We start from the raw sequence: 15,166 nt of genomic DNA, 5'->3' as shown, positions 1-15,166 counted from the left end.
ATGAGAACGATTTTCACTAATAGTATAAGCATTGAATGGTGATTAACCTATGGTATCAAAATTATAGCTCTATAGGCTTGATGAGACAACGATTTATACATATGAAGGATATATACTACAATGATTTATACATGTGAAGGATACATTATTAAACAAAATTCACACTTGATTCTTGTGTTCCATAGCTCACTTTTGAATTGATCTGAGACTATCATGAAACAAAACAATATAAAACACTACATTAAGTTTCACAAGAAATGCAAACATCCTCCCAACATTGATTACATACCAAAAGACTTGTAAAACCGAAGTTATCGTTCCGAAAAAACTGGTCAGGAGGATTGAAGGTTACAATGTTGTAGTGCACGTCTATAAGGTATTGCTGCATGTTGGAAATTATATAAGTTAAATATTGATAAGTTGCACGTAATGCAATTTACATGGAAAGTAATATAATGTATTACATACTTATTCATGCGAAGGCCTTGGTTGCTTTTGCTTAGAGGTTGGTTGTTTCTTAGACCTTTTCTTGCCAACCAATTCTAGTGCACCCTTTATCATCCAACGACTGCGATCAAAGGTAGGTTTTCTTTTGATACCCTTCACTAGGTGAATTTTTTCATCATAATCTACAATGTTGACTCCTAACTTGTTGAAGATGATGTTTACGCTTCAACGTAACTTCTTATGCAGGTTAAAGAGAAACATGATCTTCACCTCCGTTGTTCGCTCCTATTTTCTTGGACTGGTCTTCATGAGCTGCAACGGACTTATGGTGAATTAACTACACATTTTCAAGTAACTCACTTAACACTTTTCTCATGCATACATAGGCTTCTTCACTTTTCGATGTCAAATCTGCAACATGCATAAGTGACCTATATAGTTGTTGGTAACGGGAGACTATGTAGCACTTCTCATCAATAATAGATTGACTGACATTATCTGTATCTAGTAGTTCAATCTTTACTTGTCTCATCCATCTTCGCATTAAATATGACTCAAGTATTTCTTGTATCTTCTCTTGATTAAGTGCCTTTAATGAATGATGACATAAAATACCTTTGAATTCATACAGTTTGCACGTACATTCAACTGTTTTGTTGTCAACATTGTACGTAACATATGCTTCTTGCCTTTTTAGATGCTCTTCGCCCTCTTATACAATATGGTATTTGTGCATATTCTTGATTTGCACGCATCCTTCTATGTTGCAATTCATGACCTATATAATTTTCTTCTTAATTCATTCAAATATAGTTAGTGTATACAGATCTACATGTCGCATCAATATTTTCATGCCCAAAGTTACAGGGCGTGTATTGAAGCATTTCACATGGAAAGGTACTCACGACGCCTTAATGGCACTTGTTGAAATGTTTGTGCGTCATTATTTTTTTCTATACTGCCTAACAAAAACAAAAAAGAAGAGAAGACGGTAAAAAGAGATGGTCGACAAATGCCCCTACGATGCGCACCAATGATTGAACCAGTCGATCGATTTATAGTTATCTCTGTGAGGTAGGAACGAACCCGTGAATGTTTTGTAACACAAGGTAGGAACGAGAAGGTGACAATGTGTTATAACACAAGCTAAAAACCAAGGCGGGAACCTAAACTCGAGACGACGGCAAAGGCTGCTCTGACGGCAGCAGACGACGATAAAGAGTGTGTTGTTAAAGAGAGCTCATGTTACAGCAAATGGTGCATCGTCAAAGGGTGATCCGCTGGCAGCATAGGAGTTTACTGCTTAGGGCCAAAACTGAATGTTTGGATTTTTTGAAGAGTTAAGATTATCCTCCCTTTTCTGGATAGAAGACATTTTTGTCATTTTCTTAAACCATTGTTTCATGGCGAGAATGGCGGGAAAGAGTACTTAAGTCTTTGCAACCGCGTCGACACACACGGGGATAGAAGCCCCACATGCTTATATATGTGGCGCTCATTCGCAGGCACTGTAGCAAAACCTGCGTCCTGGGGGAATAACACACGCCCTACATGTGTAGTGACATTATTAGACTCAAACAACAAATGAAAAAAATAAGTAAGCACATAGAATAAATCATAAATGTAAATGATAAAAACCATAATAATACCATCTCTGAACTCTCAAAAGGAAACTCAATTTTACTTTTTGATAAGAAATGTACAACCCCATGTTATGCTGATTTGACCAGTTACTGTAGGAGAAAGCAACATTTAATATGAAAAGTCATCAGTCAAGAATCGAGCATATCTTTGGTATCTACCATAAAGTAATGGATTCCAACGAAGATGGGTGGGTGCTCAGCGTTCACAATTTTATGGCTTCATGCAGAATCTAAAGAAAAAAAAAAACATTTAATTTATCATGACATCTGCCAACCCTATGAAACCGATACTAAAACGCATGAGTATGCTAAGAATGGTATACAATATAACCATTACACTTACATCACCCATCAACATTTGATATCATATCTGCCTAACTTAAAACACCTTTACTTTGACTACTGTCATTTTTGTCTTCTCTATCTTCTGCGACATGTTTCCACAAGACAAATCTGATTAACATACGGTGCCCAATACAATCAATTCAATGCTCGTATATCTAATTAATTTTTTTTGACAAAAAATATTTCGTTATGGAACCAGTCAGATTACAGAAACATGTAAAAACATACATCGGAGAAGTGGTAGTGATGAGGTATCACCCATCACAAAACAAAAGCGCAGTGATAACCTAATAACAAAAATCTGGACAGAAAATTCAGCATCCAGACGTCAAAACATCACCCTGTTAATGCCAATCCAACGCTGATCCTGGTTTGGCCATTTTCTGTGAAGCCTGCAGGTGATCTCCCATTTCAGCTGCTGAAGTAGGTGATCCGGTCTCTTTATCTTGTTCCTGAATATGTGTGAGTTGCACTCAAACCAGATGACGCTCCATGCCAAGAGCAACCAGACCCGCCATACAAACCTCCATCTCTTTCCTTTACACCTGAGAAAAACATCAATCAAGACCTGTCTAGGGAACAACATGGTGTCCCAGGCAATATCCATGTCATCCCAAGGCAGCCGGATGCAGCCCCAGAAGAGATGTTGGATAGATTCCTCATGAGCAAAACAGATGGAGCATCTGATGGCAAGGTTAAAGCCACAATGTTTGAGATATATTGCGTCGTGAGTTTTGCACATGCAAAGGATAAAAGGGTTCTAACAAAGTTGGCTATTTACCATATTAAATATGAGGCAGATTTCAGAAATTGTGGGGCATTTGAGAAAACATGTCACTTTTTTCATACAATACGGTCATTTTCTATTGTTTTTTACAATTAAAGGGGAAAATCCTCCAAATACCGACTGCACATTGGCTAACCTCAGATTTGTAAAACTCTTGAGGTCCCCCTACCCACCTGGGAGTACACCCAGCTACGAGGGCAAGGAACATCACCCTGAGGTTTCGAAGTTGTGACATCCCGTCAACTTGGTGACGTTCACAAAGTAACCCCTACTAGATGAGTGGAGCCCTTCTGGGAAAAGGATGGGGAATAGATAGGGGTGGCAATCGGGTCGGGTTGGCGTGTCAGCATACCTCAACCCGAACCCGACCCGTTTATTAAATGGGTCGGCTGTGGCAAACACGAACCCAACCCGTTTAATAAACGGGTAACCCGACACGACCCGCCAACCCATTTAATAAATGGGTCGGGTCGGGTAAACGGGTTTTCAGGTTCGCAGGTCAGGTTGGCGGTTCGGGTTGGCAGGTCGGGTTGGCGGATCGGGCAGATAGGTTGGCGGGTTGACCCACCCGCCTAACCCGTTTATTAAACGGGTCAGTCGGGTTGGCATACCCCGAACCCGACCTGTTTAATAAACGGGTTACGCGGGTCGACCCGTTTATTAAACAGGTTGGCTTAAGCCCAACCCGAACCCGCCTCTTAGGCGGGTTGGCGGGTCCGGTTGGCAGGTCGTGTCAGAAATTGCCACCCCTAGGAATAGATAGGCCATAACTAATTATATCTCTTCATGGACCTAACACATACCCAAAGAACAGGTACTTAGCACAGCAGATGTAGCCTTGCCAACTTAGCGGGAAATACTATTAGATTTATCTACTTTTCATGTTCAAATAAAAAATCAAACTACAAAATAGACAGCACATATTGCACCGAAACATTGTGATAAAAAATTCAACATTTTCGGAGCCAAGCGGTGTGGCATAGTGGGATGGGGCCTAGACCGTCTAGGTTCAAATCCCATGGGGTCACCCCCTGAGTAAGCCAAAGCTTGGTGACTCCCTGGGGTCGAGGGGTAAGCCCTCGGAGTTTTAGGCTGACATTAACAGATACCATAGTACAGCAGGCTGAGCTTGTGCGGGTAGGTCTCTGAACTTGGAGCGGTTTCTCCAAGTAAAAAAAAAAATCTACATTTTTAAATTAGTTGTTCCAAGTCATGCTTTTTAGTTGGTATTGAACAAGATAGGGAAGTTCTTAGAAAGACATGGTTGGTACTCCATTTAACGGGGAAGGCTCCATTTAACGAACAAATTTTGCTTGTTATTTCGAAGGTACTCCCATGGTTTCTGAAAAGATATTTCAGGACCCAGACCAATAAAGACCTGAGCTGGAGTAACTCGGATTAACCGTGTGCTTATATAATTACTAAATTGATTCTATTGCATAATAAAATTCGCAATATACAGATTTTCAAACCAAAGGTTAAAAATGATAAGTTAAACATGAAATTAACTTCAGGTCTCTAATAAACAGTTTCACTGAAAAGTTGGATCCTGAAATGTCTTTCCGGAAAATATGGGCCTCTTTTTGAAATATCAGGCAAAAGGTGGGTTTCTAAATGGAATTTCCCCAATAAACAACGGTGATCTTGGGAGTAACACAGAATACCTTCGGAAAGGTTATGCTTCCAAACACTATAGTGTGGTCTAGTAATGACCCGGGCTAGGATGAAAAGAAAACAAAAACAGATGCCACTTGCAGATAAATCGAAAAACCATAATAATTCCTTAGAAATGTTTTCTTTGTCTTCAACATCAATTTTATCACTTAAGATCCAACCAAGAAAAAGAATTTCTCCCTCAGGCTCTTAATAACAAAAATAACCAATAGGTAGAAGCAAATTCATTAAAATGACAAAGAAATATGGCAAACACAAAAAAAAATTAAGCATATTACACTGAGTTATATTTGTTTATATTTCATTACATTCCAGATTTTGGTAACACGATTTCTTTGTGAACTCTTGATAAAAATATCAAAATTTGAGAAGCTGCCTTCATGTGGTTAAATAATAAAAAGAAATAAGAAAGTAAGCAGACATGCCTGCATTCACCTAACAAACTTATCAATAGAAACTAGAAAGGCTCAACTTATTGATCCAGTGCTATTGTTTCCTGATACAAGCGCTTTCAAGGATGGCATTCGGCTCTCTAGAAATTCCCTTTTACTCAATATCCTATCTGCAGTGCAGTCTTTGTCCTGCCAGCAAATTACAAGGTATATTCTTGATCAATACTAATTAAATATGAGAAAACAACCTAGTGACTGAAGAACAACAGTTTTACAATTTCTGGTGCAACAGAATGATAACTAATTTCAGGGGCCTGCAATTAAAAAAATACAAACTATAAAAGTCAAAGAACTCAAGAAATTGATTTGGCAATATAACCAATTAGAAGAAGCAAAGGACGGGTTCATCACCAGACACTGTTATAGCATTCAAGTAGATGGTGATCTTGCCTTAGGAAGCAAACCAGGGTTTAACTCTACAATAAGTTGCACACCAAGTTGTTTCTCAAACTTGCAAGAAGTTCACTTTCTGTTGTAACAATAAAAGATCCAGGTATAATTTGTTTCATTCCCATGTAAAGGAAAGGCTTTACATGGGAATGAGCACAGATTTCTAAGAAACTGTCAGCTTATCCCATGTGAAAGCTTTCATAGGAGAGGAGGTATGAATGAATTTACACATAAAAAGTGGTAGGTGGCAAAAAAACTGGAGCTCACTTGTGCCAGCATGGCACTTTCCCACCATAATGATTTGTCTCATTCATGATGGGAAAGGATTACATCAGGGTTGCCAGCTCAACACTTTTCCTTGTAAGTTGTATGAAACAAACGAGGCCCCAGTATAATAAAGTGAATCTTTACCGGATCCTTCTAATGAAATTATTCCATACAGGACAAAGAATATGTGAAAACCGGAGCTGGATTTAGTCCGTACTGTGAATGGTCATATTGTGGAAGAGAATGACCTGGTTTGGTTAACAAACCATACTGGACTATTTGTACTTTGTACTAATTTAGCCAATTTAAAGTGAACTGGGTCCCCAAAATAGGCAGTCAAACAAAAATAGCAGAAGTATGTAACAAGGGTACTTCAAGAAAGGTGGCATACCCGTGTCGACAAAGGTACTGATACTGGTACTTCACTGGGTACAGGTTAGACAGTTTTGGATCTGACCCGATCCATTACCTCTTTTCATCCATTTTAAGGTGCATAAAGGGTGTTTTTATCCATTCCTGTATGGTGTTTGACACACATGCATACATAGGTACATGCATAAATAGTTTTTCTCAAAATAACATTCTAAATTCTAGGTACAAAACTGTACCCCTACCTATGTGACATAGGCTCTGAGACAGGCCAACTGGGCTGTGTTAAGCCATGCATAGACTTGGCAGGACAAACCCCCAGATGTAAATGACTTATAATTTTGTATCTTGTAAGCTTCTTCTATTAACAATGAACTGGTAGGGGTCTTCCTAACCCCAGCTTGCATATTAAAAATGATAAAAAAAAGGAAGAATGCACGATCAACCAAGGAAATCATACAGTAAACAGGATTGTATATCACAGAAAAAATGTATAGCAAATAATACAATGCCATGGCACAAGCATGGGATTCACATATAACATTGTCTTGAAGAGGAAGAAGACTCGGAAGAATTGTTTCATTGCCAACCGAACCAAGATATAAGGTAAGAGTTGAGACTCATGGTTTAAAAACAGAAAACAGGATAAAATGAAAATCATACCTCCTGTTAAGTCAAGTCAGATGCAAAAACTATTAAGGTAACTTAAAGCTCAATTCTTAGTGCAATTGAAAAAAAAATGGAAAAAGATGTATGTATCCTACTTCAAAGAAATAAAGCACAAAGATTAGACAGCCATCAGATCCAGATGCTAAGACATGACAGAAATGCCAGTCACACAAATAAAAGAAAGGGAGCATGAAACCTATATAAAAGCCAGGATATTTCCAAAAAACAGTCAACAAACATGCCAGTGGCACACAGGGGCGGAGCCACGTTGTGGGCAGGGTGGGCACGTGCCCACCCTGACCCACAAAAATCCCCCAAGGGGGTATGGGTCAGGGTGACCCCGAGTCATGGTGGGCACTCATGCCCGACACCCCGATCTCTCTCTCTCTCTCTCTCTCTCTCTCTCTCTCTCTCTCTCGCTGTCCAGCCCTCCCTGCAACCCCACAGGCCGACACCTCCCTCTCTCTCTCTATCTGATTCTTGTGGTATGGCCCATCGGTCGTTCGGCGCTACTAACAGACTGCAGTGAACCTCCAGCGGCCTCTTCTCTTTTACATGCACCCCTGGTGGCTGGCCATTGGGTTACTCTTCTTCCTCTCTTTTTTTCCAAATCATAAATGAGTGCTTGATAGGTTTTGATTTTAGGAGTTTATATATATATATATATATATATATATATATATATATATATATATATATATATATATATATATATATATATATTGTAATTAGCATAATGCATAAATATTTAATTAGGGTTTAGGATTTAGGTTATTAATTTAGTTTATTTTGTAAACAACATGAATGTTTAATTAGAGTTTAGGGTTTTTGGTGATTTTTTAATTAATATTAGGCATGTAATGAATGATTGATTTTCATTAGAATATTAAGAGATTTTTAATTATCATTTAGGATTTAGGCCATTGATTTGGATTTTTGCAAATAGCATGAATGTTAAATTAGGATTTAGGTTTTTTTTTGTGTGTTCTTTTTCTATTTAATTACATTAAGCATGATTCTATTAATGAATGTTTGATTTTGGTTATCACTTATCAAACTCCAAAATCTTCGATTTTTGTTAGGATTTAAGTCTTTTTATTTTGATTTTTCAAATGACATGAATATTTAATTAGGTATTTTTGTGTTTTTTTCTCAATCAACATTAAACATGATTCCATGAATTCATACTTTATTTTAGTTAGAATTTTAGGGGCTTTATTATTTTTAATTAGTATATTGATGAGTGATGTTTGTTAGGATTTAGGAATTTGATTTGGTTTTTTTAATGACATAAATGTTGAGCTGGTTTTAGGTTTTTTTGTGTTTTCTTCTAATAATTATTAGGCATGAATTCATGAATAATGAAAGTTAATTTTAGTTAGAATATTAGGGTTTTTTATCAATTAGCATAAATGCATAATTTATGTTGTTTGTAGGAATTAGGGTTTTGATTTGTTTTTACTTTTTTTTTAAATTATCATAATGTATTGTTAGGGTTTAGGTTTTTTGTTTAGTTATTTTCTGAAATAGCATGAACGTTTAATTAGGGTTTTAGGGTTTTGTGTGTGTTATTTTGTAATTAGCATTAGGCATGAATAATGAATGATTGATTTTTTGTTAGAATATTAGGGGTTTTATTTGTTCTTTTAAATTAGCATAAATATGTGATTTCTTTTAGAATTTTGGGTATTGATTTTGATCATTTTCAAATAACATGAATAAATAATGAAAGTTTTAGGGTTTTTTGTCAGCTATGTTCTTTTTAATTATCATTAAGCATGATTCCAATATTAAATGCTTGATTTTGGTTATTAAACCACTAAGTCCTTGATTTTTATTAGGATTTATGTCTTTTATTTTAGTTTTTCAAATGACATAGATATTTAATTAGGAGTTTTGTTTTGTTTTCAATTAGCATATCTATAATGTAATGTTTGTTAGGTTTTAAGGTTTTTATTTGGTTTGTTTAAGAATAACGAAAATGTTTAGTTTATGGTTTTAAGGTGTGTGTGTGTGTGTGTGTGTGTGTGTGTGTGAATTTACTATTAGGCATGAATGCATGAATATTATGTGATTTGACTTTGGTTAGAATATTAAGGGATTTTTTAATTAATCATAAAAGCATAATTTATAATGTTTGCAGGGATTAGGTTTTTTTAATGGCGTAAATGTTTAGTTATGGTTTAAGGGCTTTTTGTGCTTTTCTTTTTTCTAATTATTATTAGGCATGAATATATGAATATTGCAAGATGTGATTTTGGTTAGAATATTAGTGTTTTCTATCACTTAGCATAAATGCATTATTTATGTTGTTTTTAATAATTAGGGTTTTGATTTGTTTTTTTAGAATGATATAAATGTTTAGTTTATAGTTTTTAGATTTTTGTATTTTTTTTTTCTAATTACCATTGGATATGAAACCATGAACATTGTGTGATTTGATTTTGGTTAGAATATTAGGGATTTTTTTTATCAACTAGAATAAATGAATCATTTATGATGTTTGTAGAAAATAGGGTTTTGATTTGGTTTTTGGAAACATATTATTAGTAATTATTTTTTCTATATTACTTTGTACTTGTGACTATCCTAGTTTAGAATCCTGGGTCTGCCCCTGCATGCACACAAAAAAAACAAAGGAACATGAAACCTATAAAAACACCAGAACACTTTCTTAATGCCTAGCGAGAAGAAACTATGAAAGTTTAAGCATATACTCAACAGAGGGGACTTACTACATCCAAGTCTCCCAAACATTTAAAATGCAATTATAGACCTGAAGCACAAAAATTGAGCAGAGGAAACTGGAAAAGTACAACAAAAAATTCTTATGGATACACATCCAGTTCTTCAATAGCACTAAAATAAGAACCAGAACCTCACTTCAAGGCATCTTAAACTACCGAGAATCTAAGAGAGAAAAATGTTACATCATCAGTTGCAGCTGATTGCAAAGACAAAAGAGTAACTGTTGCAGCATGGTATTCAGTAATGGTTGTAAATGCAGAATCATCAAGCTTATCCTGGGCATATTAGAAGCATAGCGTGTTAGAAGACAAAACGAAAGCATGAAAAAAAAGACATGCAAAGAAATATTCAAAAATGTGTATATAATAAAAAAAAGATGCAAAGCATGGACAAAGTGATACCATAATCCAGAAATAGAACACAAAGTTGATAAAAATAAAATACTTATTAAATAAGCACATCCAAGGCACACGCATATGCAGAATTGCACTCACATATAATCCGATTACCCTTAAGATGCAGATCTCGAGGGTTATAAAGAGATAAGAAACTTGTTAAACTAAAAGGCGAACAAAAGACTAATCTCACAATTGCAAAACATGTTTAAGACATGCCTGACCGTTGATTTTTCGAACCTACAAAAACTCACCCATGTGTCGGAATCGAACACTTCAATAGCTGATCCCTATAAAATCAAGTACATAGATCACATCTGTACGGTCAGAATTTAAAAATAAAATGAAAAAACCCTGAAAAAATCATTAAGAACGTATCATTAAGCATATTTCATTAAGCACCTACCCATAACTAGAATATATCATTAAGCACCTGAAAAACCCATTAAGCACATATCATTAAGCATATATATATATATATATATATATATATATATATATATATATATATATATATATATATATATATAGTCACTAGAATATGAGAACTAAAAATATACGCATTTCCAACACTTTTTTTGCAAATCCAACCATGTGGATGTGCTTGGCATGATGAATTTGCTAGGAATCAACCATTGGATCGTGTATTTTCGATATATAATGTGATTTTTGAATGCTTCAATATTAATGAAGATTATGAACCATTGATTTAAAGCCTTAAAAAATCTCATTTATGCATGAAAATCGGATGATTCAAGAGCAGGTTCTTATAAAACCAAGCATGCTGATCACATCTGTTAAAAAAAATTCTGGATCCAGGTTGGATCCTGGATCCGGAACTCAACCCCCCACCCCCCCGCCCCGTGCTTATCAATAAGCAAGCAAGGGGTTTCCCTTTTACGCAGAAAGGGAAAGCCTCCACTGCTCTCTCTTTCTCCCGGGCCGCCTCTCTCTCCCCCGACCTTCTCCCCCCCCCCCCCCCCCCCGACACCCTCTCTCCCCTTCTGTGTGACTTCCAACCTCCGTTGGAGCTCGCACCGGACTACCTGCACCGGCGATCGTCCCCTGCAGGTACGCGCCTCCATCCCTGCACTCTCTCTCTTTCTTCCCTCCATCTCTCTCTCTCTCTTCTCTCCTGCCTCACTCCCTCTCTAATCCACTTGGGTGGCGCTGGCAGGAGGGTGCTGACCCTCTTGCCTGCCCCCCTTTTTTTGTCCTCTCGTTAGCAGGGGAGGGGCGCAACCCCTCCCTCTCTCTCTCTCTCTCATTCACAAGGGAGGGGCGCTGCCCCGTCCCTGCTCTCTCTCTCATTTCAGTAAGGGAGGGGCGTCGCCCCTCCCTGCCTCCTGGTTCAAGCAGAGGAGGGGTGCCGCCCCTCCCTGCTTCTTTTTAGCCAGGGAGGGGTGCCCCCCTCCCTGCTCACTCTTTAAGTTGAGGTCAGACTCAGGCTGGTAGAAAAACAATGGGATCTTGATGTCATCTTATCATCGCGTCATCGCCTGCCGTTCTAACCTAATCATCACTTGTACCCATGAAACGGGTCAGATTGATGAAAATCTGGTAGGTGCATAGATATAACAATGTAGAACAAGACTAACACGTGTTATTTCATTTGTGATATGCAATTTAACATAAGTAAAATGAACATGATAACTTTGTTTCGATATTAACGGTTCTGAGGGTACGCCAAAGAGAACCGTAGAAACAACTGAGATTGCCCAGGGGTTTGTTATTCTCTATATTTTGATACCCCGGACAACTAGCTGAGTTTGTTCCAAATGAGATGGCCAGTGACTGAGAGAGAATTCCCCGGAAGCATTCGTGGCAAGGGATGCATCCAACTTCTGCAGAAGTCCATGGGGTTTATCACCTAGGATAATATTTGATAGCCCTATTCCCTAACTCCGATGACCGAGGACACTGAGTCAATTGCTACTCGAGAAGCGTAGTTGTTAACAACCTTTTTATCAAAATTTTTTGTATCATCCCATCATTTCCCTTGACGGAACCAAAGAGACAAATGGGTATGTCAGGTTCTATTTTAACTGACGTCACATTCTACATGCTCTAGTCTTTCATATTTATGTGATTTTCTTTTTATCATTGTGCATTTGCATGCTACGAGGTTACCATAAACCTCTCATCTAATCATCATAGTACTAACATGTTGCGCATGTATGTTAGTACCGCTATGATGAAAGGGGTATCGGTTTCTCACAGAGAGACCCCAACTTTGTTTAGAAAATCTCAATGTCCCGTGCTCTAGGCCCGGAATATCCGAGTCATTTTCGAATATCAAATCAAAAGACCGTACGTACCTCTTAGGGCTACGCAGGGTAGAGAGAAAGACTTGGTTGCGTATAAGCAACTGGCAAATATTCGTTTTTGCTTTTCGAAACAACAAATATTACAAACATTGAAATTTCCCATGAAATTTCCTTTGTCTTTAAAGACTTGGCGAGCATGCTCAAATCTGCATCTTTAAAAGCATGTGTAATGCAAGGTAGGCAGGAGTACAAAAAACTGTGTACCTAATAATATTATATATATATATATATATAATACATATATATCAAAGCATAAGCATGTGCACATTATAGCGTGGCAGCATAATACAAATATATATCAAAATATAAGTCTGTGCATGTTCCAGCGCGACGGCAATGTAAATGACATAAAGCGAGACTCGATGTGCGAAACCATACATCGAGCTAAGTAAACTGCATAAGTGATGCACGATGTATGCAACCACCATACATCGGCTAAATAAATTACATAAGCAGTGCACGATGTACGAAATCGTACATCGACTAAGTAAATTTTGTAAGCAGTGCAGGATGTATGAAACCGTACATTACAACAACAACAACAACAACTACGCCTTCATCCCAAAACAATTGGGGTCAGCGATATGAACCAAAAAAGAAATTCATTTTGGGTCTTCCACATGAATCCTTTTCCTCCAATCATTTCTATCCAACGCCATGTCCTCGGTGAGGTTCAAAGCATTCATATCCTTTCCTATCATCTCCATCCAAGTCTTCCTAGGCCTACCCCGACCTCTTTTAACTAATATATTTTCCCATTTCTCCAACCTTCTAACTGGAGCATCATTAGGCCTTCGCCGAATATGTCCAAACCACCGTAAACGATTCTCTCGCATCTTATTTTCAATGGGTGCAACACCTACCTTCTTACGTATCTCTTCGTTCCGAATCTTATCTTTTATTGTATTTCCACACATCCATCTAAGCATCTGCATCTCAGCTACACTCATTTTTTGAATATGATGTCTCTTGGCAGCCCAACATTCCGTACCATATAGTAAAGCGGGTCTAATAGTCGTCCTATAAAACTTTCCCTTCAACCGCAATGGCATTCTACGATCGCACAGCACTCCAGTAGCACTTTTCCATTTCATCCACCCAACCTTTATCCTATGATTTACATCTCCATCAATTTCTCCATACTTTTGAAAGATGGATCCCAAATATTTGAAATAATCATTCACCGGTATATCTTGCTCACCAAGCTTCACTACACTCCCATCCCTACTTCGTTGCTTACTAAACCGACATTCCATATATTCAGTCTTACTCTTACTCAACTTAAAACCTCTAGCTTCCAATGTCGGTCTCCATAATTCTAACTTAGCATTAACCCCAGCTCTAGACTCATCAATCAAAACAATATCATCAGCAAACAACATACACCATGGTACATTTTCTTGAATTGATCTCGTAAGCTCATCCATCACTATCGCAAATAGGAAAGGGCTTAAAGCAGATCCTTGATGTAACCCAACCGTTATCGGAAAATTGGTTGTCACCCCTCCACAAGTGCGGACATTGGTTACTACTCCTTCATACATATCTTTAATTATACTAATGTACTTGAGAGAAACACCTTTCTTCATCATTGTCCACTAGAGAACGTCCCTAGGTACTCTATCGTATGCCTTCTCTAAATCAATAAAAACCATATGCAAATCTTTGTTCCTCTCTTTATATCTTTCAATAAGTTGTCTAAGAAGATGTATAGCTTCCATAGTTGATCTTCCAGGCATAAAACCAAATTGATTCTCCGATATCAAGACAACCTTCCTCAACCTAGACTCAATCACCCTCTCCCAAAGTTTCATAGTATGACTCATGAGTTTTATACCACGATAGTTTGTGCAATCTTGTATATCACCCTTATTCTTATATAAAGGCACCAAAGTACTCTTCCTCCACTCATTAGGCATCTTATTTGTTCGCCAAATCAAGTTAAAAAGATTTGTCAACCATTCTAAACCTTTCTCTCCCAAGCATTTTCAAGCCTCGATAGGTATACCATCTGGGCCAACTGCCCTTCTTGATTTCATTTTCTTCAAAGCCTCTGCAATTTCTTTCTTTTGAATCTTGCGCATGAAATCACGATTTATCTCATGAAAAGGAATGGAGAAGTCTCCAAGATCTTGAGCATGACTATCATTAAATAGCTTATCAAAATAATCTTTCCATCTCTCCTTAATCTCCTCATCTTTGACTAAAACCCTTTGCGTTTCATCTTTGATACATCTAACCATACCCAAATCCTTCGATTTCCTATCTCTCATCTTTGCAAGCCTATAAATATCCTTCTCGCCTTCTTTGGTATCCAACTTGTCATAAACCTCCTTATATACCTTAGCCCTCGCGTTTCGAACAACTTTTTTAGCTTCCTTCTTTGCTATCATATACTTCTCCAAATTCTCATTATCACGACTCTTACTTAGATTTCTATAACACTCTCTTTTAACCTTAATAGCTAATTTGACATCCTCGTTCCACCATGATGTATCCTTACCTAGTGGTGCACCGCCTTTAGACTCACCCAATACCTCCTTAGCTACTTTTCTCATACCACCCGCTATCTTATTCCACATTGATTCTGAATCCTCCTCGAGACACCAATCAACTTCCTTAACTACCTGCTCTACAAACATTCCTTGTTTAG

The 15,166-nt window shown here is 37.5% G+C and overlaps 1 protein-coding gene across 3 annotated transcripts in view; it reads right to left on the bottom strand.

Moving 5' to 3' along the window:
- Positions 1-5,121: 5,121 nt before the first annotated feature.
- Positions 5,122-15,166, bottom strand: part of LOC149823436 (E3 UFM1-protein ligase 1 homolog) — a 131,871-nt gene continuing 121,826 nt past the window's right edge. For all 3 annotated transcript variants that reach the window (XM_090018835.1, XM_090018837.1, XM_090018836.1), the window contains 2 exons: positions 9,974-10,066; positions 5,122-5,477 (listed from right to left, as the gene is read on the bottom strand). In XM_090018835.1, the coding sequence (XP_089874961.1) occupies positions 5,364-5,477; positions 9,974-10,066 (207 nt within the window). In that variant the 3' untranslated portion in view covers positions 5,122-5,363. The remainder of the gene's footprint in view (positions 5,478-9,973; positions 10,067-15,166) is intronic.

Source organism: Nuphar pumila, chromosome 10 (genome assembly GCF_984573655.1).
Source record: "Nuphar pumila chromosome 10, dmNupPumi1.hap1.1, whole genome shotgun sequence".
Lineage (NCBI taxonomy): Eukaryota > Viridiplantae > Streptophyta > Magnoliopsida > Nymphaeales > Nymphaeaceae > Nuphar > Nuphar pumila.
Note: the sequence above shows the minus strand (reverse complement) of the source record. Positions and strands in the feature narration are given on the sequence as shown.